Here is a 27,381-nt window from a genome sequence, read left to right on the forward strand (position 1 = left end):
GGCTTTGACAATAAAACCTGGAAGCTGATTAGTTTCTAAGCAGAGCTGCACCAGATTTTGCACCCTCAAGTTTTAGTAAATTTTCCCCATGCTGTCATAACGCACAGTACATCTGTTCTGGTGGCCCCTGACTCTGCAACGCTACTAATCAGAGTGTAGTCCATAACAAAAAATAAATAAAAAAAAAAAGTTCAAACTTTGAACAGACTACCAAGTACCATGGAATCCTTTATAACAAAATGGAATATGGCATCATTACAAACCTAACAAGAGAAAGACACTGAGACTGGAGTGGTGTAAAGGGAAACAATTAAAAAGTGGTTCTAAAGGCTGAAGGTTGTTTTTTTTTTGTTTTTTTTTAACCTTTATGCCGTCTATGCATGGAGGGAAAAAAACAAAACAAAAAACCCTTCAGTGAGCTGCTCCCCCCTCAGCCTCCCTAATACTTAACTGAGCCTGATCACGATCCAGCAATGTGCAAGAGTATTGTCTCTCCCTCCTCATTGGCTCAGATACAGCACTTGGAGCCGATGGCTCCTGCCAATCACAGGCGGTGAGGAGGAGCAGGGCTGAGAGGGCTTGGGAGCAAGCACACACGGGTGCCTCCCAAGCAAGCACATTGCTAAGGGGGCCATTTAGAGGGGTGGGGTTGAAACAGACTCGAGAAGAGGAGAATCAGGGCAAAAAACTGCACAGAGCAGGTAAGTATGACATGTTTGGGTTTTTTTTCTTAAATTATGGTTTGTGTCAAAAAATTCTACTTCAGAGTTGAAAAAGAGGTAGATTCCTTTACTATTCCTTTTGTGCACAGTACTAGACACACAAAGGCCTGTACAGATTACAAATTATGATTTTAGGGTTCACGGCACTAACAAAACTAAAATGATCAAAAACAAATAGAAAAAAAAAAAAAGCAACCAGTTAGGTACTGTTAACACTTTATTAATGGAACACAATCAAAACTGTGCTTGGCTTTCATTTGAAATACAAAATTCCACAGTACTTATACTGTGTGGATACAATAGTTGGAATCTTTACATGATTTGACTGAGCAGGCTGCTTTCTGAATTACAGGATTACAAATATAACACTTCATTTAAAAATGAACTAGGACCTGTATTCAATAAACATTCACAACATGTTGAACCAGTAGAAAAAGAAAGTGCACATAGTGGTTTCCCTAACTGCATGAGCCTTTTGAAGTCAGGTGTATACCTTATACCCAGCAAGTACATGTCCCTTTGAATAAGCCTGACTTTATTCCCTTAAATTAACATAAAAAACATTTAGGGTGATAAAACATTTATCTTGATTTCACATTACTTGCCTGTGAACCCACCACAAGCGTACCTTGCAATATACCGAACTGTTGAACATAACCTCTTTCTTTCCGCCACAGAAAGGGAAATTAGCAGCTCCCTGGAGCACAGCGATTTTATATTTATTCCAGGTACTTATATAGCGCCATCAAATTGCTCAGCACTTATATCTTGTACATTCACATCAGTCCCTGCCCTCAAGAAGCTTACAATCTAAGGCACCTCACATTCATTCATTCATATACTAGGGCTAATTAACCTACCAGCATGTCTTTGGAGGGTGGAAGGAAACTGGAGTGCCTGGCGGAAATCCACACAGGCACAGGGAGAACATGCAAACTCCAGGCAGGTGGTGCCATGGTTGGGATTCAATCCAATGACCCCATTTCTGCTTGGCAAAAGATTCCTCCCGTTCATGCTGTGCCTTGCTTCAGTGGACATTCCTTAGGCTGGCTATACATTATACAATTTTCTTGAGAATTTTACTTAAGATTTACCCAAAACCATATAATATGAGCTCAAACCTAAACAACACTTAATTGTTTCCAATTAGGCAGGCCCTTGCACTACATAGTTGAAGGTAAATCTAAAAGGAAATTGGGCATAAAATTGTATAGTGTATGGCCAGCCTTAGAGGGACTGGATGTATTCAATAGCTTGCCTTATCTTTAACCCTTCATTTGCTATTGCACAGGGTCAGAAATTAAGTGGATAAAGCCTGTCTTTAAAGAGGTTGACAGCATAGCAACAGATAAATGATCCATGTCCTCTGCTTCGCCAACACCTTTTCTACGCTATCAAATTATAAATCAAGTTAACACCAGTAGCGGGACTAACCATTTTGTCAATGATTTTCCAACAAGCTGGGCAACACAGTGGCTAAGAGGCCCCTCTCATATCAGAATTGCTTTTCATCAACCCCTACAGAAGCTAAAAATAAATAAAATGGGGTGATCCTCACATAAGTGCTATATTAACATGGGATTAAGTTCATGCAAGATCATCATCAAAAGGGAATTTACCAGGTTTAAAATATTGCAGCTACTATTGTTGACCAGTTTATATTCTATTTCTGGAGCATTTACCTTTTTATATCCTCATCCTTGCTTCATATTTAGCGATATATGGGATTTATGTGCATATCAAGAAGATACCACTAGGCACCAGTCACTGGCTTGCCAAGTAGTGAAGGAAGACTAAAGCTAGCAGTCTCAAAACAAACACCTTCACAAATAGGTCAGTGTTGCAGCTCCCTCATTTCATGATGGATTTTTTCTTTTTTTTTTAAATGATCTACAAACGTTTGAAGAAAACAAATTGAAATTTCCTTTTGTTAAGGAGGTCCTTTGTGACTTCCATAGACTACAATCAGAATGAAAAAGCAATTACAACCAAGTCATGCTGTTGGGCTCTTTTTCATTTAAAAATGACTGTTTTAAAGATGTGCAACATAAAAATAGAAACTATTAATGTAGCTCTAAACCCCAACAGCACAATATTCAGGATGACTTTTTTTCCTTCTTTCTCTTGCTGCCAATTTCCTGTAGGCTCTTGCAGTCACTTCAGCACCGGGACAGATTTTCTGATAGCCACAATGGTTGACCATGCCTATACTATAGGTCAACATGGCTATGTAAATTACAGGAAGATGTGTGATGTAATAAACACAGGAATACAATTTGGAAACACTTGACTCCCATAAAAAGGATTGGTCTGAACAAGGCTCATCATAGCAGGATCAGCAGATATTACTGTAGTAAAAACTTTTAAACCCATCTTTACCGCTTGTTACAGGGCAACACAGCTGCGCAAATCATGTATATATATTATATACATACACACAAATGATTTGCATCTCTAGGTAGGGGGACACATGCAGCCAATAGCTGCTGTGGATGTCAGGCACTGCGTCCCAGTCACCACTTGCCAGCCGTGACTTGGTAAGCACCAGTAAAGGTGATGGGAGATACCTGTGTGTAAACATAGGTTTCTCTCCTGTCAGTATGGAAAAACTGCTTTGTATCTTTCTGCACAGCAGAAATACAAAGCAGCATGTCTCCCAAGTAAAACAGCACACAGTTAACCCTTTGATCACCCCAGATGTTAACCCCTTCCTGCCCAGTACCATTAGTACAGTGTCAGTGCTTTTTATTAGCACTGATCACTGTATTAGCATCACTGGGGATGTCAATGGCAGTCAGTTCCCACCCAGTGTCAGAATGCCCACTGCAGTCCCTCGCTAAGTCACCAATCGCTGCCATTACTAGTATAAAAAAAATAAAAAATTCATATATATATATATATATATATATATATATATATATATATATATATATATATTTTTATTACACACACACCACCATTTATAGACACTAACTTTCACATACACCAATTAATATACAATTACTGGGTTTTTTTTTTTTAAGCAAAACACACATGTAGCAGAATACATTTTGGCCTAAATTTATGAAGAAATTTGATTTTTTTTTTTTGTTTGGACGTTTTATAGCAATATTTTTTTTTCTCCAAAATTGTCAGTTTTTTTTGTTACTAGCGCAAACAAAAAAAACCACAGGAGGTGATCAAATTTATGTACAGCGTTGCATGATCACACAATTGTCAGTTAAAGCAATGCAGTGCCGTATCACAAATATTGGCCTGGTCAGGAAGGGGAGTAAATTCTCTGAAGGGTAAGTGGGTAACATATTAAAGCTTATATGAAAATTTTACTAATTGGGTTTAGTGCTACATTAAAATGTTGCACTAATAGTAATAATCAACCAATAATACTGCTCCATTCATTCCAATATCAAATCACTTGCTTACAGCATTTTAGACGCTTCACAAACATGGCAGCAACACAATAGATGCCAGTGTACAAAAACGCATAGGCTGGCTTTACACAATAGGCATGTGATTACAACACATGGCACTCGTGTGTCATTTAGAATGGCACCCCAACACACAAACACAGAAAGTCCATTGCTTTACATTCAAAATGAATGGGCTACCCTAATGCAACACATAACATGGGACAAGTGAAGGGGCCTTTATTCTGATTGCTTTATGTAGCAATTCAGAAGAGACCTTACGGTGTAGACAGGCCCTCTGCATGTCTATCCTGAACACAATGCAGTGTCTAAAGCTTTGCATTTAGATCAGTCATATTGCTAGTGCCCATTAAATTGATAAAGCCTGAAATACTGGCTCAGGCCTCCTAAACAATCACTTAGTGCAGTCCAATCTGAGGAGTGCAAATCAACCCATTCACATTGTTTGTGTGTAAATAAATGATCTTTGTACCACATGATTAATTACAACTTTGTGTAAACCAACACATGGACTGGAGATCCAGTTGATCTGTGCATGGTAGCCAATCAGCTTCTAACGCTAGCTTGTTCATGTAGGCTTTGACAATAAAATATGGAAGCCAATTGGTTTCTATGCAGAGCTGCACCATATTTTGCACTCTCCAGTTTTAGTAAAGTTCTCCCATAGGGTTTAAAATGTAAACAGGTAATATTTCACATATTTATCATTTTTAGAAGACAAACCCTTTAAATGTCCAATGCTTTTTCTTTGAATATTGCCACAAACATGTGGAATATCCTTTACAAGATGCTAACAGCTAAGACACAAATACTGCATAGATAGAAACAGAGCCAGGTAAAGACAAATCTCCATTCACAACATTATGGACTGAAAGCAGCAAAAAAAAAAAAAAAAAAAAAAAAAAACACACGAGACACTTGGAAGTATCATCAATTCAAAATAAACTAAAGTTAATTTACATATTTAAAAATAAAAAAATCCTTTATACATAGTGCAATACAAAATTTTGTAACAAAAAAAAAAAGCCTTAGGTTATTTCACACTTTTCTTATTTACAAGATGTAGTTCCCTCTGGTGGAGATCCACAATTGTCCAATTTGCTTAAGCAAATGTCAAATGTGCAAAGACAGCAAAAACTGCAGCTGTGATCACAGGCAGGGCTGGGTAAGTTTTCAGGAAGCTCCAGGCGGTTAGTCATTTGGATTGGTCCCTGGAAAAATAAGTCAATATGTGCTGGATTTTCAAGAGGCGATCCTGCAGTGAGCTCATGGACAGAACTGAGAGCTGATACCGGGGATCCACAGGCAATACAGCTAGAAGCCACCAGCACCAGGCTGGTCCATTTGGGGCTACCTGAAAATGTAATAGAACAGATTTCATTATAAGCTTTCCTAGTGACAAAAATCTGATAAAAGTAGTATTTGTAGTAATTTAAAGTTCAACTTGGGGCTCTAAAAAATAAAATTTAAATATACTTCTTAACAGGCACAAAAAAAAAAAAAAAAAAAAAGAAGTGTGCACAAAAATGCCTTTGCCAACCTAGATGTTACCTAGTAAAAGTAGTGGTGACATCATTACTGTACAAAGCGTGTGCAAACAGTGGGGATCAGCAGCCTCTGCCCTCTTCATGCTGCCTGCACAATGCTACAAAAATACATATGCCTCTTGTATTTATTAAAAGGTACTTATAAAGCACTTTCAATTTATGCAGTGCTTTATACATATACAGTATACTGTACAGTCACATCAGTCACTGCCCTCAAGCTTACAATATAAAGGTCCCTCACATTCATAGATATACTATACTGCTCATCCCAGAATCCAGCTTGAACAGCTGCTTCATTGTAGTAAACAGTTTTTCCCAAAATGTCACTAAATCCTGTATTTCTACCACAAAAACTTTTGCAGTCTGATAAATCACTTATCCGATTACAATTGTAAATGCAAGCAGCTTGCATCCTTGGGCACGCTTTCTGCCCCGAGTGCCACCCCCGAAGTCAATTTACTGCACAGAAATGAACGGTCATTTTCTGAAACCAGTGCGCTTCTGAATGACACAAGAAACCAGAGGTTAGATGTCACAGAGCTGAAGCACCATGGTCATACAAACTATTTGCCGGTCTTCAGGTCCCCGGCATGTTTACTGTGGGCAGCTGGCTGTGACTATTCACAAAGTGTTGCGCTTTGTGAATGGTCCTGCAGCCTTCCAGGACCTATGACATGTTCCAGAAGGTTGTGGGCAGGGTGGGGTGGGGAAGGGGGGGGGCGGGGGAGAAGAACTTCTGGTGATCCGACCTGAAGTGGAAGCAGGTACCTTTTAAAACCAGGTACTTACTCCCATTTCCCCCAAAAAAGTGCAAAGGGGGTGTTGTAGGAGGGCATAAATCAGAACTTCCCCTTTAGGGTGAAGTTCTGCTTTAATGGTTTAAAGTTGTACAGTACAGAGCAAAAATCTTTGATTTGGATTTCTATTCTGTTCATTTAATTTCCATTTTGTTGATAAAAGAATTGATGCTGTTTAGGAGTTTATTTTTAAGTACACTTGCACACAAGTTTTGAATGAACTCAACAACAGGTTGGTTGTTACAAACATCTTGGAGAACTAATCACAGATCCTCTGGATGTAGGCTGCCTCAAATCATTCGCTTCATGTAATCCCAGACAGACTCGATGTTGAGATCAGGGTTCAGTGGGGGCCAAACCAACACTCCCAGGGCTCCTTGTTCTTTATACTGAAGATAGTTTCTAAGGACATTGGCTGTATGTTTGGGGTCATTGTCCTGCTGCAGAATAAATTTGGGGTCCATCACACACCTCCCTGATGGTATGGCATGCTGGCTAATCATCTGCCTGTATCTCTCAGCATTGATGACACCACTGATCCTGACCAAAGCCCCAACTCCATTTGCGGAAAGGCAGCCCAAAACTTGCAAGGAACCTCCACCATGCTTAACAGTAGCTTGCAGACACTCATACTGCTCGCCAGCCCTTCGCTAACAAACTACCTTTAACTACAGCCAAATAATTAAACTTTTTACTCATCAGGCCAGAGCACCTGCTGCCAATTTTCTGCACCGCAGTTCCTATGTTTTTGTGCATAGCTAAGTCTTTTAGCCTTGTTTCCATGTTCTATGCACATATGAGTGTCTGTAGGCAACAGTGAAGCATGATGGAGGTTTCTTGCACGTTTTTGGCTGCCTTTCTGCAAATGGTGTTGGAGATTGTCAGGATCAATGGCATCCTCAATGCAGATAAATACAGGCAGATACTTCACCATTATGGCATACCATCACGGTGGCCTGCGATTGGCCCCAAATTTATTCTACAGCAGTACAATAGCCAAGAAACCACAGAAAAACTAATCTTCAATGTAAAGAAGAACGAGTCCTGAAACGGATTGTCCCTCACAGACCACTGATCTCATCATCTCATCTGTCTGAGATTACGAAGAGACAGAAGGATCTGAGGCAGCCTACAACCACAGACTGTTTAGTTCTCCAAGATGTTTGAACAACCAACCTGTCAAGCTCCCAAGTTCCTTCAAAACTGTGTGCAAGTGTACCTAGAAGAACTGATGACGTGTTGAAGGCAAAGAGTGGTCACACCTAATATTGACTTGATTTGGATTTCTCTTCTGTTAATTTAGTTTCCATTTTGAGAATAAAAACTATTATTAAAACATCTTTATCTGAAAGTATTCTTAATTTACAGCATTTTTCACACCTGCCTAAGATTTTTGCACAGTACTGTACATCCAGGCAGACATTATGTCCAGCCCAAATACAAAAACTCTCTATATAGAGAGTGGGGAAGGGATAGCATCCACTGTTGAGGGTCATTGCTATCTGGGACTCTTAAAAGAGATTTTCCTTCACTGCCTGTTCTACCAACAATGGTGTCACCAAACAGGAAGTGAAGATAAATCTCTAATCACAAGGTGAGAGTAGGAATAAATTCCTGTCAGCTTTTTCTCCCCAGTGCTGTAGTTTCAGTTGCAGAATGTCCCTCACTTCTTACACATTCTGTACTGCTGACAATAGTGAAGGGGAAATCTAATGGAGCCCTGGACAGCAGTAAACCCTGAAAGGGTTCCAACCCTTTCCAACTCCATCCCAAAACTAGGAAAAAGACAAAAGGGTTTTGTCTGGTGTAATAGTGGAGCTAAAGTATCAGATCAAAACAGAAAGCTGCAAGTTAAAAAAAAAAAAAAAAAAACTGCCATTGAATGTAGAAGTATTTCTGAAGCCTAGTAACTGAAGCAAAACTAAGGAAACAATCTTTTATAATCTCTGTGCTACGGCAAAGAAAAAAGGTTAATACAGGCTAAATTTACTCTGCCATAAAAATGTTTATAGAACATCTGGCCACCTGATCAATGCCTTGGTATTGGTTGCATGATGTCCACAGATGGGGAGTATTTGGGAAACTGAAGTCACAATGCTTTACTATAGATTGGCTACACAACATCCCCTTTAATGCCACTTCATCTACCTGGCCCAAAACAAAGACCTATCAGCTCTCAAGGTGGTTGCTTAGATTGTGCTGTGGGACATTAAAGTCAAAGACAAACCTGTATATTGTCCTCCCTCTCCGGCATGGAGCCAAAGTGATGCAGTATCTGGCTCCGGAACCTGTATCTCAAATTCTGGAACCAGTGACAGGCCTGAGAGTAGACTGCAGTATGGAGCTCCTGGAGCTGCTGGAGTTCCTCTGCACCAACCTGAATTATACACAAATACAAACACATTAATACAATACAGTAGACCGCATTATACATTACTATTATACATCAAATAGATTCCAAAAGTTATACATTACTGTCAAGGCCCACAAATACTACAGTTCTCCTCTCCACCTTGTCCAATCATAGAACACCAACATATATACACACAAAGCTTTCTGTGAATGACAGCGATACCAAGTGAGCAACCCCCTGTGGTCAGGTTGCGGAGGGGCAGCCATTGGGCTCAGGACATAAAAGATTGTGGTGATCACTGTAGTAAAGCCAACTATTTTTATTTATTTAAGGTACTTGTATAGCGTCATCAATTTACACAGCGCTTTCCATATATATTGTACATTCACATCAGTCCCTAACCCTCAAGGGATGTACAATCTAAGGTCCCTAACTCACATTCATACATACAAATACTAGGGCCAATTTAAACAGGATCCAATTAACCTACCAGCATGTCTTTGGAGTGTGGGAAGAAACCGGAGTACCCGGAGGAAACCCACGCAGACACAGGGAGAACATGCAAACTCTAGGCAGGTGGTGCCATGGTTTGGATTCGAACCAACGACCCTAGTACTGCCAGGTGGATGTGCTAACCATTTAGCCACTGTGCTGCTACAGTGATTTCCAGCATCCATAGTGCTCCCTCAGGTATGAGCTATGCATACTTACATTGGTCCAAGCTTTTAAATTATACCAGGAGTTCAACTTTGAGGGAATTGAAAACTGGCACAGTCTACTGCACATAAATCAAAATCCTTCAAAAGCATAGTCTTTGCATAGGACTTTTTAGCAGCTCTCCCAACTTGTGGTAGCCTCAGAACCTGTCAGTGGCCTTGTTGAAGAGCAGTTTGTCTGGGGCTGCCGGACATTAAAACTAGCTGCAATAATTATCACAGAGCTTATGGTGAAGCAGCAGTTTAAAAGTACCTGAATGTCGACTAGGTATTCAATGTCTGCAGTGAAATAACCATCTCGCATTGCTCTTTCTAAAACTCGAAATCTCTTTCCACCAATAGTGTCGACCACAGAACGTCCATCAGGCAAGAAATGGACGTTGCGGATCTGCAGCATGCAACCATAGTCTGCAAAACTAGAAATATTGAAAAAGACAATGTAAGTTCAGAGAAAGGAAAGGAGGATTCAGTGGTTTCAAGATGAACAGCAGGCTGTATTTTTTTTTTTTTCAGCTCAGAGCAGTGTGCGGCAACCCGCTTTGCACCACATGGCAGCCAACTGAACTTAATGAAAAGACACTGACATTTTAACAGTGTAATGTGTCGTGATCAGCACTGCACTGCACACCAGGCACTGCACTGTAATGAAGCAAATTGTGTGAATTAGCACTTTGTGATTGTGGATTTATCTTTTCATTTTGAAAAAACTTAAACTGTAGCGCAGTCATATTTAAAATTTAAATTTTTTTTTACTATATTTTAATAGCAGCTGCACATTGATAGGTAGGTTTTACTGGCCCAGTAGCACAGATTATATTAATATCTTTTCATTTTGTTCAAGAATCTAAAAGCAGAAGGCGGACAATGGATTATTCCTGGCCACTAGAGGGAGCAATTACCAAAGAGAGACCCTACGCCTGTTCACCAATAATAAATTACCCCTCAAAGTTTGCCCACCAATAATCTGTACTTTCGAGTAAAAAAAACTCCATAACCAGGCTTTACTACCTGCTCTTAACAAAAGCATGCCAATAAACGCAAAACGTTTTGAAAGCTGAAAGACAAAAAGACATAGCTAGCGCCTCTCTGCCCATACATAACAGCACTCGGGCCTGGCTGTTCAGACATGTAGCACTGAATTACAACAGAGGTGGTAGAGAGCCCATCATGGTGTTCTCACAAACAGAAGAGCCAGCTATTTCTCAGAGCTCCACCAATGTCTCAGGGCAGCAGGGGAATGTGGGTATTGAGAGTATAGCCTGCCTATGATGCCTTCTAGAATACTAACCTGTTGCTTTGCCACTCACACCAGATTAAAATCTAATCACGTAGGCAGAACAGAGATCACAATTCAGCACAAAGTGCTGAATGTACTTTCTGCCTTACAAGTTTAAAGTTATTCATATTTTATGTATGAAGATAACAGAAGTTGCATACCCTTTTTCTGAATCACTGATACACATTCCAAATTGCCTTGTACCAGTTTCCATACACCTTCGAATCATCAACCGATACCGAGGTTCAAAAACATGCAGCGGGCAAGGCACAGTAGGATATGCCATTGTGCATACAAACATAGGCACATTCTGAGTTAAACTAAAGGGAGAAAGAAAATGAAATTTAATGCAGCATTATAAGCTGTCCAATAACAGGTCAAAACAAACTGCACAAATGCATAAACCAACTGTTGATAACTGAAATAGTGAACAGGTCTAAAGGAAATGGGCTGAAAAGATTAAAAAAAAAAAAAAAAAAAAAAAAAGGATCATTTTAAACTTTGCTAAAACACAAAAAACACTTAAAAGCAGAGCTCCAGGCTCTCCCAAAAATTAAAAGTCAGCAGCTACAGGTCCAGCTCAGTCAAAACAGAGTACTGCCCCCCCCCCCCCAAAAAAAGTGCCAAGTGTGTGTTAAGAAAAAGCTGAACTTCCTCTTTTGGATGAAGTTTCCCTTTAAGGTCCCTTTCACACAAGCAGTCCAATCAGGTCCACCTGTCCATGTTTCAGGCAGACCAGACCCTCCATTCACCTCTATGGAAATGGACTTGTGTCTGTTTACACCCACCTAACTCCAATACGATCCCATATGGCAAAAACAAACTGAAGGGGACCCATTCCACTCAGTCTGTCCGGATTTGAGGGCAGTCAGGTGTAAACAGACAGGCAGTCTGTTTACATCTGACTGCCTGAAGAGCAGATTAGGCTATGTCAGTGTCCACTCTGCATAAGCTGAGCAGACATGGACCTGTCATCTGCCCGCTCCAGTCAGCTCAGCAGGTGATCAGCGGACAGATCCTCCTCTGCTGAGAAAAACAGATCCAGCCTGTATGAAAGGGGCCCAAGATTAATACCCAGTTCAGGAAGTACTTCTTGCCAATGGAAATGGCAACCTCCACTAGCTAGTTCTCAGGGAAAGTTAAACCAGTCAGGCACCACTGCAAGGTCATGTCAGAACCAAGTAGTCACTTAAGAATGGATGAGGGTAATCAGACATCCCTCTAATGTCCCATGGTCTCCACAGAAATACTTTGCTGTTTTTATACATGATTTTGCATGCTCACAGTTTAAAAGATATCATAAGATATTTACTTTGATAGTTCAAGTGTTTCTTCTTCATGAATTCTTTTTCTCTCTGACAACTGTTCAGGAAGATACTGCTTGATCAATTCCTCCAGCAAATAGGTTACATTGATGCTTCTACATGCTAGATACTGTGGCGAGAGAAAAAAAAAAAAAAAAAAAAAAAAAAAAAAAAAAAAAAAAAAGGAGACCATTTTTAATAGGATTACATTATTTATACCACAAGACAGAACTACATGAGGAAACAATATGTCCCATTGAATCGCTCACCTCTGTCAAGCTCTGCTTACATAAAGGACACTGAGGTGTGTGATCCAGGCAGCGCTCCAAACACTTTTTACAGAAGGAATGTCCACAAGGCGTAGTAACAGGTTCATAAAACAACCTGAAAGCACATTGTAAGAGATAACAGTATGTCAATACATTCACATGCAATAATCAACTGATGCAGAGACATAATTGAGGTTGTCCAACATCATATCCCTTGTGTAAAGATAAACAAATCTTTATGTTACTAACCTCATACAAAGAGAGCATTCAAAATCACTTCCATCAATCAAGGCATATAGGATAGTGTTGTCTACTAATGAAATGGCTGGATCGGAATTGGACATTTCTAGAGAGGGAGGAATAAATAAATATTTTTTTTTAAATTACACCACATCTTTACAATGCATTATGATACAATAATTTAATTTTTTTTAAAATTACCGCTCACTATGTCAAAGAAAAAAAAGGTGATCACTATGCACACCTGCACCAGTTTTAGTAAATCTCCCCCACTGTCTCACCCAGCTCTGCACACACTCCGTTGCTCTCGATTCCCATCACGGTGCATAAAACCAGAGCTACTAGAGGCTGATCAGCTGACAGCTTTAAGATTTACTGCTGCTGAAGGGAGAAGAAAGCAACAGGAATGACAGACTGTGTGGAAGGAGCACAAATTAGGGAAGGAGAAAATGGCAGGACAGGTCACAGGCAAACTCTGCTGGCAGGGAGATACACACAAAAAAAAAAAAAAGTTACAAGGATAGGGTCTGATCTCATCTCCCTAATATTCTCCTTTGCTCCTCATGACAGGCTGTGAACTTCAGCTTCAGTCAAGCTTCCTCTGAGCCCAGACACACAATCAAGGCTGGAAATGTACATATTTTAAAGCAGTAGCAAAGTCCTTTTATTGATTTATGCCTACAATAAGGCTTACCTGTAAGTACAGTACATATCTCCTAAATATGCACCGTTTAGGAGATATTTACTTTAGTAGCAGCCCGTGACTTAATCAGCACATGCACCCTGACGGCATGGTGTCCATTGGGAGAGCTGTGCTGCAGCTGTGACTCCACCATCATGGCTCGGCCAGAGCCAACTAAACGGATGGAAGCCCGGGGAAAGATGGAAACACCATCAGTGGTGACAGCTTGCTGCTAGACTGTTTTGTTTTAAAGGCAAGTCTTTAATACTCACATACTAGCACATTATGCTCTTTTTTGCAGTTTACTATCACTTTAATTACAGAAAGTGACAGTTTTTGAGATCATGGAGGAGGGGAGAGTTTCCATTGAGAGAGGGACGGTTCTGGGCTTTAACAAAATGGCAGCCACCAGCAAGAAGAAACAGGAGCAATGGTGGAGGCAATTTACAGCACAAATTAATTTTGTTAGCATAAAAACTATTATGTGGAATGTATGTTGTTTTTTTTTTTGTTTACAAACGTTTTCTTGAACAAAAAATAAATATCGAGTTATACATCATGTGAATATAGTCAAGGGTACAAAGAAAATAAAATCGAGAATTTTACACTATACAAGAGGAAAAAAAAAAACCCAAAACATAACACTAACAAGAAGCACACAATAAGTTGGCTAGATATAGTTTCAGAAGGTGGAATAATTACAGTAAAAATAAATATGTTAGTCCAACAATATAGGACGCTGTTTCCAGTCATCTCATTTGCAGTTAAACAGATGCATCCTATCTTGCAAGGTATAATGTATACATTGCATAAGCATAACCATATCAGTTCTCAATACAGAGGACAGCAGCAGACCTCCAGTGTAGAGCTATTGCCCAAATAGTAGATACACATATTGTGTGAATCAATCTTGTCCTACCAGCTGAGACACCCGGAATGGGGGAGCCAATCAAGCATGTCTGCTTAGATAGGTCAACATGTGAATCCACCAATGCTGAGTCAATCTCTGAGATTTTTCTCCACACTGGAAAGATGGATGCACTCCCAAAATACATGTGTGATGGTACCAATGAGATTGCAACCCCGAAAACAGAGATCCAAGACTCCAGGGATGATAGCATGAAGTCTGGAAGGGGTATAGTACAATCAGGTAAGTACTTTGTAGGTGGTAATCCCTTGCAGTTAGGGATAAGTGCTTTTGTGCATATTATTCAACATGGTGTCCCAGTCTTCAGCAGAAAATTGTATATTACAGTCTACTTCCCATTTAGTTCTGTATGGGGGTAAGGCAGCATAGCAAGTCTCTAAGAAAGAGCAGTATAGGTCTGATATAAGGCCTCTGGGTGAGCCACGGCAGACATGCTATAAAAAAAAAAAAAAAAAAAATTTGATAGGAGAAGGGGAAAGGCCATGTTGCAAGGTAAAAAGAAAAGTGTCAAATTTGTAGGTAGTGACAGAGCTCTCAATTTGGAGTATTATATTGGGCTTGTACATTCTTTTGTTAAAGAAAATGGCAAAAATTTTGCTTTTCAAAAGTTGGAAATCCCATTTATCTTAGTGGAAATGTAATAACGCCATCATTCTCTGAACTGAAAAATAAAATTTATCAGCATCAAACCCAGTACCCTTCCACTGTCATGCCCTGACCTGGCCACTACTGCGTACAATGACTCGCTGTCAGCTGCCCTAGACTCCTTAGCACCCCTATCCACACGTAGCATTAGACCCCGACCACTTCAACCCTGGCAGAACAACCACACTAAAAATCTTAAATGACGCAGTCGCACGCTGGAGCGATTATGGTGCAAAACCAGATCCGCTCGAGCGTCCTCCCTCTACAAATCCGCCTTCCTCACCTACACCTCCTCGCTGCCAAGCAAGCCTACTTCGTAACCCTCATTAACACCCTCTCCACCTGTCCTCGCCGGCTCTACTCCACTTTCAACTCCCTACTCTCTTCCCCCCCCCCCCCACCCAGTACTCCACTCACGAGATTGCCAATCACTTCCAAAACAAGATTGACGCAATCCGTAAGGACGTTGCCAATACCCAATTTACCTCCCCACCTAGCCTCCCTCCCACCATTACCCCATCAACTCTCCCCTCCTATGACCTCGCAACTGCCCTGTCCCCCACCACACCTGACATCCTGCACACTATAACCTCCCCAACACTCTGCTCCTTCAGCCCTGCTACCACTGAGGTCACTAACTTGTCCCCTTGACCCTGTCCCCACTCAACTCCTCCGGTCACCCTCCTCCTCCATCCTACGCTCCCTCACCCACATTTTCAATCTCTCCCTCTCTACTGGCGCATTCTCCTCCCCCCTAAAGCACGCGTACATCACCCCCATACTCAAAAAACCCTCCCTGGACCCCACCGACCTGAACAACCTTAGACCCATCTCCCTGCTGCCATTCACATCCAAGCTACTTGAGCGCTTCGTCTACAAACGCCTAAGCTACCACCTCACCGACAACAACCTCCTTGATCCACTACAGTCTGGCTTCCGTCCCCTACACTCCACCGAAACCGCCCTACTCAAAATCACTAATGACCTGCTAACCGCCAAAGCTAATGGCCACTACTCAGTCCTCCTACTACTCGACCTCTCTGCGGCCTTCGACACAGTTGACCACCCCCTCCTCCTTAATAAACTACACTCCCTTGGCCTCAGAGACTCTGCACTCTCCTGGCTTTCTTCCCATCTATCCCAACTCTCCTTCAGCGTTACCTAGAACGCTACCACCTCCCCCTCTGTCAGGGTCTCCCAAGGCTCTGTCCTCGAGCCCCTTTTCTCCATCTACACCTCCTCCCTTGGCAAACTAATACATTCCCACGGCTTCAACTATCACTTCTACGCCGACGACACACAAGTTTACCTCTCCACCCCTCACCTCACCACTTCAGTCTCCGCCCGTATCACCCACCTGCTGAACGACAGATTGGATGTCACTCCATTTCCTCAAATTGAACCTTTCCAAAACCGAACTCCTAGTTTTCCACCCCAGCCCGCGCCCCCCCCCCCTCCTCTCCATCACGACCAACAACGCTACTATCAATCCCACCCCGCAAGCCAAAGTCCTATGTGTCACCCTTGACTCAAACCTATCCTTCCAACCTCATGTCCAATCGCTGGCAACTTCATGCAGGCTCCACCTCCGCAACATCTCCAAGATACGTACGTTCCTAACCCCAGACACTACTAAACAACTCGTTCACTCCCTTATTATCTCACGCCTAGACTACTGCAACTCCCTTCTCACCGGCCTACCCCAACACAGGCTATCTCCGCTTCAGTCCATCCTGAACTCAGCAGCCAGGCTCATCCACCTCACCAACCGCTCCACTTCTGTCACCCCCCTCTGCCATTCCCTCCACTGGCTTCTGATTGCCCAACGCATTAAATTAAAACTACTAACATTGACATACAAAGCCATTCATAACGCTGCCCCAAACTACCTCACCAACCTGATACCCAAATACTACCTCCTACTTTCTAGCTCCCTGGTCTCCTCCTCCCACGCCCGACTGCAGGACTTCCCCCATCCTCTGGAACTCACTACCCCAATCCATCATACTGTCACCTACCCGCCTCACCTTCAGGCGCACCCTGAAAACCCATCTCTTCAGGGAAGCCTACCCCACCCTCACCTAACAGCTGATCTCCTCTACTCCTCCTACCACTCCATCACCCACAGCCACTTTCTCCTGTACCTCTATCCCCTCCCTCCTAGATTGTAAGCTCGAAAGAGCAGGGCCCTCGAACCCCTCGTGTATTGTTTTGTTACTGTATTGTAACATGTACTGTCCCCCACTACAATGTACAGCGCTGAGCAAACCTTTTGGCGCTATATAAATACTGTATAATAATATCCACCTTTCAGGTGTCATTTAGTAAATGCTAGCTGCTTGGCTGCCATGTTGATCCTTGTTTCAATACCTGAACACATACAAATATGTCCTGACTTTACACTGACTTTTCTGATCCACATTAAATGGTCTTGGTCGAGATATCCAGGTTCTTACCTCCCTGCTTTATGTACTTCTTTGGACCATCTTCACACACATTTGTGTCTTGCTCAGAAAGGGAGAACTTTCTTTTAAGTAATATACCATTCTCCCCACTGGACAATAGAGGCTCTGAAGACACCCTTTTTAAGCCCTCATCGCTGGCAGTTTCATCATAGTGCAGGACATGCACAGACTGTGCACGGTGTAAACTGCTACTGGATGTGCTGGTGCGCTTCACAGTTCTTTCTGTAGCCTCATCCTGAAAATAACAAAAAATAGATCCTTTGACTTAAAGCTATATTAAATCCTCTTTTTAATGAGCTTCGTAATGTCAAGCATGCAACATTATCCAATAATCTCTATCCAATAATCTCTGTGCCAAAACAATGTGCCCCACTGCCCCCTCCCCAAAAAAAAAAAAAAAAAAAAAAAAAAAAAAAAAAAGAGAAGAAGAAGAAGAAGGAGGAGGACAGAGCAACCAGAAAGCCAGAGAAGGAAGGGAGGGTAAGTGCTAAGATCTAATGCAGACTGGTCATATCAAAATTAAGGAGAATCTGGGATTTTCATAAGAGGTGCACACTTTTACTTATAGGAGATGCCAAGTATGAACTAAAATTACTGCTATTGGGAGTATTTGTGATACAGGAAAAAGACAATTCGTATTACCTGCTGCAGACTTGGCTGCATCTGATATGTAGTTTCACACTTGTCTGATCCCAACACAAAAGGTTTCAAAGGTAAATTTGGCACAGATGTCATTTCAAGATCCTTCAGTATACCTTCAACTGTCTCTTGTCCAGGTGAGAGGAAGTCAAGCAGAATCTGCATAGAGAACAGTATATAAATATAAAAGCCCAATTCATATTTTAATTTTTTTTATTAATCACTTTAATACCAGGCACTTATACCCTCTTCCTGCCCAGGCCAATTTACAGCTTTCAGCGCTGTCACACTGTGAATGACAATTGCACAGTCAAGCAACACTGAATACGATTTTATTTTTCAGCACACTATGACCAAAGCAATACAGTGTTACCATAGTAACATTGATCTACTCTGGGCAAGTGATCATGATTTTTTTTTAAACACATTATGATTGCTAATACAAAATGTAATTAATTGATATTTGCAATTATTACTGAATGAAACGGATTATTCAGACTATTGTTGTGATAAGCTGTGATTGGGCAAAGCTGATCACATGATACAGATGGGCTGTAATTGGCCCTGTCTGTATCATGTAACTGCCTTGACCAGTCACCGCTAACATAATTGTATACAATGGATGGCATGACAGTAAGCCATCCATTGTATACAACTGACATGTGATCTGCTGTGATTGGTCACAGCAGTCACATGACACTGGCAACGTGCCAGTGTAGTGATAGGTCATCGGCTGTATCCTGTGGACACAGCCGGTGACTGATCGTGCCGCTGCACAGCCCTGCGGCCACGTGAGCGGCTCGTTTTGACAGGACGTTATATGACAACCAGTCACAACGGTGAGTGTCCCGCCCGGCCATCAATCTGCTATAGGCCAGGCAGGAAGGTGTTAAAGCTGCTCTGGAAGATAATTTTTTTCCATCTTCTATTTAAAGTTCTCTTTAACCGCTTTCCTGCCGCCCTATAGCAGAAATACTGCTACAGGGCGGCAGGGGTGCGCAAAATCACATAAAATACAGATCTCCCCTGTAAGCTCCTGCACACTGCTTTGTGTGGCTCTGCATAGCAGAGCCATGTAAAGCATACACAGCAAAACAGTTAACCCTTTGACTGCCCCAGATGTTAATCCCTTCCTGCCCAATTTAATTAGTACAGTGTCAGTGCTTTTTATTAGAACTGATCACTGTACTGGTGTCACTGGGGATGTCAGTGACAGTTAGTCAGTTCTCCCCCAGTGTCAGAATACCCGCCGCAGTCCAGCTATAAGTCGTATAACTTTAACATAAACCAATTTTACACATATTGGGATTTTCTTTTAGCAAAGACATGTGTCAGAATACATTTCGGCCTAAATTTGACGAAATTTGATTGTTTACTGGACATGTTTATTTAATAGCAAAAAGTCAAAAATATTGTCTCTCAAAATTGGTGGGTTTTTTTATAGCGTAAAAAAACAAATGCAGAGGTGATCAAATACCACCCAAAGAAAGCTCTATTTGTGGGGGGGAAAGAGAAAATGTAATTTATGTACAGCGTTACATGATCACGCAATTATGAGCAAAAGTAACAGTGCTGTATCGCAAAAAATGGCCTCGTCAGGATAAAAAAAAAAATCGTCTGGAGGACAAGTGGTTAAAGCACTTTTTTTTTTTTTTTTTTTTTTTTTAAACAGGAAGCTGAAGTTTAACTTTTATTTTTTCTTAGGATACAGCACCAAACTCAGTTGTGTGTAATAGTGTATCCCAACCATTCAGCTTATTATTATTGATCCACAATGCATCCATGATCCTCCTGCTGCCCATAGAACACATGTGTGGCAACAAAGAGGGTGGGCTTTAATGTCTGCACATGGACGGAGAGGGTTTCTGTGCTGCAAGCATGCTCACACTGCACACTTCCAGCACTGTGAATGAGCTGTCAGTGGCAGCTCTAGGTCCCTAGCCATGAATGGGAGCCAGCAGAACACACTCCCTATCAAGTGACCACTGTAAAATCCAATCACAAAAGGTCACAATCGGGAAGTCTGCCCGCCCCCCCCCCCCCCCCCAGGCATAAAGACCCAGTTTAAACTTAAAATAGGTTAAATTAAATCTACTCAGGAAACCACCATATGAAAACTTTCTGGCATTTCCCTGTAAATAGAATAAAAAACAAACCAACAGTCAGGTACCTTTTCTATTTCTGTTCTAGCAGAGAGAAACTCCTCATCTAGTCCCAAGCACTGAAGGTAACATCTTAATGATTCGTACAAATTTCCAGTGTCCTGAAGTATTTTGGCTTTTCGGTAGTGCACCTAAAAAAAAAAAAAAATTAAATATCTCCTGAAGCATGTTTGACAGAAGAGGTTTTCACTTAAAACATTACCTAATATAAACTAATTTATGCTTTGCACTGTGAATGTGTCGAGCGAAGGCTTACTGAAAAGGAATATGTAGCCATTCTGAAGCTGCCAGATTACCTTAATACTACTAAGCAAAAATCCCCAAATTACTTAGCGCACCCCGAGAGCTCTCCAAACCCAAGTGCACGGTCTACATGGTACTCAAATTCTGCTTCAACATAGTACTAAGTCATGTACTTCCATTAAATAATCCAATACCAGAGCCTTGGGGGTCACTCAGACTGCTTCTGGGAATGGGTGACTTTTAGATTGGGGAACAAAAAAAAAAAAAAAAAAAAAAAAAGAAGGGAAGTTCACCTATTCACGAAAATGAAAAGGTTAAAAAATCCAAAATATCCTGGCCACCCCCCAACCTGGCCCCCGCATCCAGGGGGTTGTTCTGACAGTGTAGCAGTCCAAAAACATAAAAAAAACTGTCACTCGCAGTGCTCAGAGTACTACCAATGCCAGAAATGGATATCCATAGGTTCCACCGGGAATGGAAAACCTCTATTAGGTCTGGTGTAGTCCGCATGTCAGGCACTAAAATGTATATAAAAAAAGGTTATACAGAAAAAACTAAGTAATGGATTAAAAAATAAAGTATAGAAATATTGCTTACAGTAATAAACCCACATTGGGGTCAAGACTGTTGCCTGTGGGAAGCTGTAAACATGGCCGGGGGCTGGTAATGCACTAGGTGTTTGCATCATCCTGTTTTTGTTTTTTTGTTTTTTTTATTAGTGTAGCAGTCTGCACACTGACTGTCACTGCTTTCTGCTCCGAGAGCCAAGTGATCAGCTCAATTCTTGGGTTCAGAGCTGGCGGGGGGGGGGGGGGGGGGGGTAGAACAGCTGCAGCATCACACCAATGCTGCAGCATGGGGGGGGGGGGGGCGAGTGTGTTTGCTTTTTATTACCCCATACATCTCCTTTAAAGTGGAATTCCAGGCTCTAACTAACCAAGTCTAAACCCTACTGCCCCCAGAAATCCAATTCTAGCTACCCTGTACCAGGAAGAGGTTTAATCTTACCTATTATTAGTGCAGTGCGCTCTAGTCTGGTCATGTGATTTCCCCTGCAGCTGGCTTCAGGGGAGAGGAGAAAGCATCAACGGATGGAATGCCTGGGCAGTGATGTCACCTATAGACTTACTATAGGGCATGTTAGGGTCTTTCCTCTCCCATGAGCCACCACTAGGAGCCAATCATGTGACCAGACTAGAGAACCCTGAGACTAGGCAAGTATAAGCATCTTCCTTCTACAGGGTAGTTAGTATAGGAATTAGAAGGGGGTGGAAGCCATTTTGGTCTTAATTAGTTGGAGACGAATTCCACTTTCAGTCTCCCTATTAAATGGGATTAAATAAATCAAAATAATTACTGTAGTCACCTCTGGCCAGTTATGCCGTTTTGAAAGGACAAAGTCCAGATCCTCAAGAGCTCTCCCAAATTCAAACAGTGCAGCAAAGGACTCCGCTCTGTAAACACGCAGTATCAAATCATTAGGATCTGCAAGGTGAAATGTATATAAATTCAATAAGCAATTCACAGAAGTATAAAAAAAGTTTAACAAGCATTTGCTTTAATGGCGCACACACACACACACACACACACACACACACACACACACACTTTTGAAAAATCCGACTGTATTCACCTGATATACGGAAAATGAAACCAGTAAGGTGTCAGCTTTAAGACTTTCTTCTGATCTCATATTGTAAGTTGTAGCACTGCATTATCCTGAAGAAAGCTTGCACATTTCAGCAGAAGGCACTGACGTGTACTACCAAGAACGGTTTTACCACCCCTGACAAACACACAGCAGCACTGGTTGCTCCCTCCCCCTCTACCCGTTCCATAACAGTTCAGTATGCAATGCTAGTTGTGTAACTCATGACATCACAAGTGCCTTGTTTCATAACCACAAGTCACGTGATCACCAAGGGGCGAAGCCTTTCAATAGATGAATAATGAAATGTTTTTCAATCCGTTTATCAGATTCCTTATCACTGCAAATGGCAATCAGATTCACAAAGCAGGAAAACAAAGCTAAACCAATATACACATAAACGTGAATTAAAAAGCAACTATGACTGCACTCTAAAAACTTATTGGTGCCTATTTCATGGATTAGATCTGTATATTTCACCATTATATACTATTTCTACACCATGGAAATCTGACCAACAACTGGAATGTTACAACTGTAGCCTTCAAATATGTTGAGCAGCACAAAAATGAAACGGATATCTACAGATTTATAAAAGAAAATTAGAAAAAAGTCACAGGGAAAAAACATACCAGGATTTTAATAAGGAAAGATTTAGACATGTGGCCAAGACTGCTGCACCTCTGAAAAGATGGATCGCTTTTCAGAGGTGCTTGACAGGTGGCTATATATGGCTGCTCCTCACCGCCTGTATTAACCCTATAAATGCTGCACCACCACATTGCAAAACACATGAAATATGCAGTTGCAGAATAGCTCCACTCGCTCTGAACAGGTTGCAGTTGGCAGAATCTAATATGGGATGGAGGGGATGCAGCCTTTGCAGCTTAAGGGAGGTGGTCAGGGGGGTGCTAAAAACACAGCTCAGCCACCCATATGTGTGAACAAGCCCTTATTAGGGAAGGTAACACGCACAGGATAAAACAGAAATGCCTGTAACATACAACCAAGTTTACTTCTTACAGGGAAACTATATTGTTATATTTTATAAGGCTGATGTTTTAGATTTCTTTTAAACTGATGTTTACTAGATGTATACACATTGTGTTTACCATTATAGCATGTCTGCCACCGATCATGCATTCTGCTGCAGAGCTACATTGGCTATAAATCTTCTGCATCTGACAGACCTCCGGATGTGATAGATCAGGGGTCCTCAAACTTTTTAAACAGGGGGCCAGTTCACTGTCCCTCAGACCGTTGGAGGGCTGGACTATAGTCCATCTTTGGTGTCAGTGGGAGGAATAGTGCCCCATCATTGGTGTCAGTGGGAGGAATAGTGCCCCATCATTGGTGTCAGTGGGAGGAATAGTGCCCCATCATTGGTGTCAGTGGGAGGAATAGTGCCCCATCATTGGTGTCAGTGGGAGGAATAGTGCCCCATCATTGGTGTCAGTGGGAGGAATAGTGCCCCATCATTGGTGTCAGTGGGAGGAATAGTGCCCCATCATTGGTGTCAGTGGGAGGAATAGTGCCCCATCATTATCAGTGACACCAATAATGGGGCACTATTCTTCCCACTGACAGCAATGACACTTAACTAGCTGACCCCTGTTCCATCATGGTGCTCCTGCAGCCAGCATACCTGGTTGCAGCAGTACCATCTGCACGGCACACTTACTGGGCGGTCAGCTGTCCGCCTTCCTTCACTTCGGCCTCTTCCTCCCTTGATTTTCGCAGGGCCGCTCGGCTCCGCCTCCTCGCCAGTGATTGGCCGCCTGTGTGCCTTTCCTGAGCTACAGTACTGGCGCCCAATCACCGGTGAGGAGGCAGAGCTGAGTGGCAGCACGGACATCGAGTGAGGGAGCGGCCTGGAGTGAAGGAGCTGCGCATCCTGGACTGGATCGTCCTGGGACCGGAGCCAGGTAAGAGACAGCAGCCCCCTGCCCACCCCTGTACTTAGTGTCCCCTGCCGGCGGGCCAGATGAATGTGCTCGGTGGGCCGCATGTGGCCCGCGGGCCATAGTTTGAGGACCCCTGTGATAGATGCTTGGTCCCATCTGCCAGCCCCTGATGTCACCATCATTTCCTGTAGTGGTCAGCAGAGGGAACCGCAGTGAGTAAACGGGGGCCAGTCACCAGACACTCCCAGAAGGGTCTGATGCTAGAGATTCGCCAGCAAGCTTAGCTCTGCGAAAAGAGTTCTGGATTATCCTTTTTAAAAATGATTTTATTTAGCAAGAGTCACATTAATATATAACAAAGGATTCCCAGAGCACTGTGGGTTATATACCTAAAGAATTATGCTAAAGTTCCCACCATTGGATTCACTTGGACTAAAATCTCATCTAGAGCGCTCTCATAAAAGGATGAGAAGTCGCTTCAGATTTAGTCACCTGGGTGTGCAGGTTTAATCTTCAGCCACCAAGCTTTTTACAGGCTAGCAGTCTATTTACAAAAGCAGATATATTTCAAGTGTGATTATTCAAGAGCTCCACCTGAATAAAAGAATACAGACTAGTGTAAAATATTTTATACAAGTGGAAAATGGTAAAATTCTAACTATAATAAAAGAAAAATATCACCACTATACATTCACTGGAACACAAATATGTCCAAGAAGAAAAAAATAAATAAATGTGGCTCCAAAATCAAAGTAGGAGAATTCAAAGATTTGATTTCCCCCTCATAAAAATCTGAAGTTAAACAAAGATGTAAAAAAAAAAAAAAAACAAAAACCCCAAAACCACATTCGTTGTCATAATTGTAAAACATCTGGTTTAGGATACAGGTGTACCAAGAAAACGTGAGGGGAAAAAAACTTCCCCAAAGGGGACAAGAGAGCAACAAGGTCCTGAGAGATTCCTACCGTTTGCTATGAACCAAATGTTTTGCTGGAGTTCAGTGGAAGTTAGGTGATGTCACTATTCCCAAGCACACTCCTTGCTGAAAAAGACAGTTTGATACGTTCCACAGACAAGGAGATCTTCTCCAAAAATAATTCTATGGAACAGTTTTGAAATTTGCTCCGTCAAACACACCTAGCAGCTGACCCAACGGTCATGGATGCCATGGATGCTGGATCTCAGTAACGCAGGCTAAACAGAACATGTCAGCAGGACTCCAGAACCATGAGGACACTATGAAAGGTCAGACCCCAGACTGAAAGAAACGACCAATGACATCACAGCTGACATAACCAACCTACTCCCTGTACTGTATACATAGCCCACCTGTACACCCAGCAGACACCAGTACACTCCCATACACTACAATGTCATGGACCAAGCACAGGCCAATTGAGGGGACAGACATGAGAGAGGGGTTATGTCCCCCTCCCCTCTCTACAAAGGGACAGGCATGACCCCCTCCCCCTCTACAAAGGGACAGGCATGACCCCCTCCCCCTCTACAAAGGGACAGGCATGACTCCCCCCTCCTCTACAAGGGGACAGGCATGACTCCCCCCTCCTCTACAAGGGGACAGGCATGACTCCCCCCTCCTCTACAAGGGGACAGGCATGACTCCCCCCTCCTCTACAAGGGGACAGGCATGACTCCCCCCTCCTCTACAAGGGGACAGGCATGACTCCCCCCTCCTCTACAAGAGGACAGGCATGACTCCCCCCTCCTTTGCAAGAAGACAGACATGAGCCCCGCATACCTGAGTGGATGGCCAGGCGCAGTGTGTGTAGCGCCCCCCGGTGGTCCCCGGCCTCCATCCTCCCGGCGATGTCCCGGTGTACTCGGCTCCCCCCCGGGTGACACTTGTCCGCCGTCTGTCGGAGGATCACACAGCTCCTGCGGGGCGGGCGGCCCATCTCCCCATGACACAGGCGGCACCGTCTCCGGGGCTCTCCGCTCAGGCAGTGCCAGCAGTAGGTGTGTCCGCACTGTACGGTCACCGGGTCCCTCAGGAAGCCGCCACATCCCGGACACACCAACCTGGCGCCGCCGCCCCCGTCCACACCGGCCCGGTACTGCCGCAACAAACACTCCAGCAGTCCGTCCAGCTGTAATGGGCGCGCCGTGTCCCGGACCTCCTTCATGGGGGACACCCCGCACACAACTCCGGCCGGAGACGACATGATTAGCGCTACCGTCAGCTCATACCAGCCCGGAATCCTCTCCTTCCTCACCGAGTCCGCCTCACAGACACCCCTTACATAAAGAGCAGCACGGCCGCCGCGTCATGTGACCCGCCCCGACACTTCTCATTGGCTGCGGCGCACAGACGGTTATAAAACACAGCGCGGCTGCCAGCCGCTTTCATAACATAGGAGGTCACGTAATTCTTAGAACACCCGTACAACAGACGTGGAACATTCGTACAACAGCCTCCGGACACCCCAACCACCACCCCGGGGTCGTGACTACACACAACCTGCTTATAGATAACGCGTCACTTTATGTAACATAATGAACCGCCTGACAGACACCTCAAACCTTTCTTTTCATGCTGGATACACGTGTCACCCTGTCAGCTTTTATTTTATAATCAGTGTCCCATAGGGGAGATTTCCCTTCACTTCCTGTCCTGCAGCCGACACAGGAAGTGGGAGTAAATCCCTCCAAAGTGAGGGAATCCCTGGCTGTCACCATGGTTACCACAACCAGTGTCACCCTATTGGAAGATTTTCCTTCTATATATGGGATTTCTTTCACCTTCAGGCTGGATTCACACTTGAGTGTAGCGTCTGTAAATGCACGTTTATGTGCATTTTTATACAGTGTTTTTCAGGTGTTTTTGAGCTTTGGCGTTTTTTATTAGCCAATAGAGAAAAATAGCATCTGTTGCATCATTTGCTGCTAAGCTTTTTAGCTTTTTTTTATCAGCTTTTCTTTCTTTCTTTTTTCTTGATTTATTTTCTTTTTTGTTAGGGTAAGGGGTTCGAGTTAAGATTAGTATAGGTGTTAGGGGCTTCTTATTATTTATATTTGTTAGGGTTAATAATAATAATAATAATAATAATTAAAACATGAATAAATAAATGTAAAATAAATACAAATAATTATAAATAAAATAAATGAATAATATATAATAATAAATAAATAATAATGAACCCCTAACCTTAACAGCCTAACCCTTAAAAAAAAGTAATAATAAAATAAACACCTTAACACAAAATTTAAAAAAAGATTGTTATTTTTGTTCGAGTTTATTTTATTATTATTATCATTATTATTCGTTTATCTTTTGGGTTAAGAGTAGGGGCTATTTATTTATTATTACATATTTTTCATTTATTTTATTATTTATTTATGATTATTTTTATTTATTTGTGTATTTTACAATTATTTATTCATATATTATTACT

At 42.3% G+C, this 27,381-nt stretch overlaps 1 protein-coding gene across 2 annotated transcripts; it reads right to left on the reverse strand.

The window, feature by feature from the left end:
- Positions 1-926: 926 nt before the first annotated feature.
- On the reverse strand, positions 927-26,250 carry LONRF1 (LON peptidase N-terminal domain and ring finger 1). 2 transcript variants are annotated; one of them, XM_089669288.1, is made up of 12 exons: positions 25,728-26,250; positions 21,783-21,901; positions 20,182-20,304; positions 18,015-18,170; positions 17,364-17,607; positions 12,662-12,758; positions 12,413-12,527; positions 12,152-12,273; positions 11,001-11,159; positions 9,817-9,979; positions 8,722-8,871; positions 927-5,504 (listed from the first exon to the last, which is right to left on the reverse strand). In XM_089669288.1, the coding sequence occupies exons 1-12, from the start codon at positions 26,149-26,151 to the stop codon at positions 5,346-5,348; spliced, it is 2,031 nt and encodes a 676-aa protein (XP_089525414.1). In that variant the 5' UTR covers positions 26,152-26,250; the 3' UTR covers positions 927-5,345. The 2 variants fall into 2 exon arrangements, with proteins under 2 accessions (XP_089525414.1, XP_089525415.1); XM_089669289.1 differs by having other exon boundaries at positions 21,783-21,870; positions 25,728-26,132.
- Between the last annotated feature and the right edge of the window lie 1,131 nt (positions 26,251-27,381).

The sequence above is a fragment of the Staurois parvus genome, unplaced genomic scaffold (assembly GCF_062004578.1).
Source record: "Staurois parvus isolate SC_StPar_1 unplaced genomic scaffold, SC_StPar_1.0 ptg000071l, whole genome shotgun sequence".
Lineage (NCBI taxonomy): Eukaryota > Metazoa > Chordata > Amphibia > Anura > Ranidae > Staurois > Staurois parvus.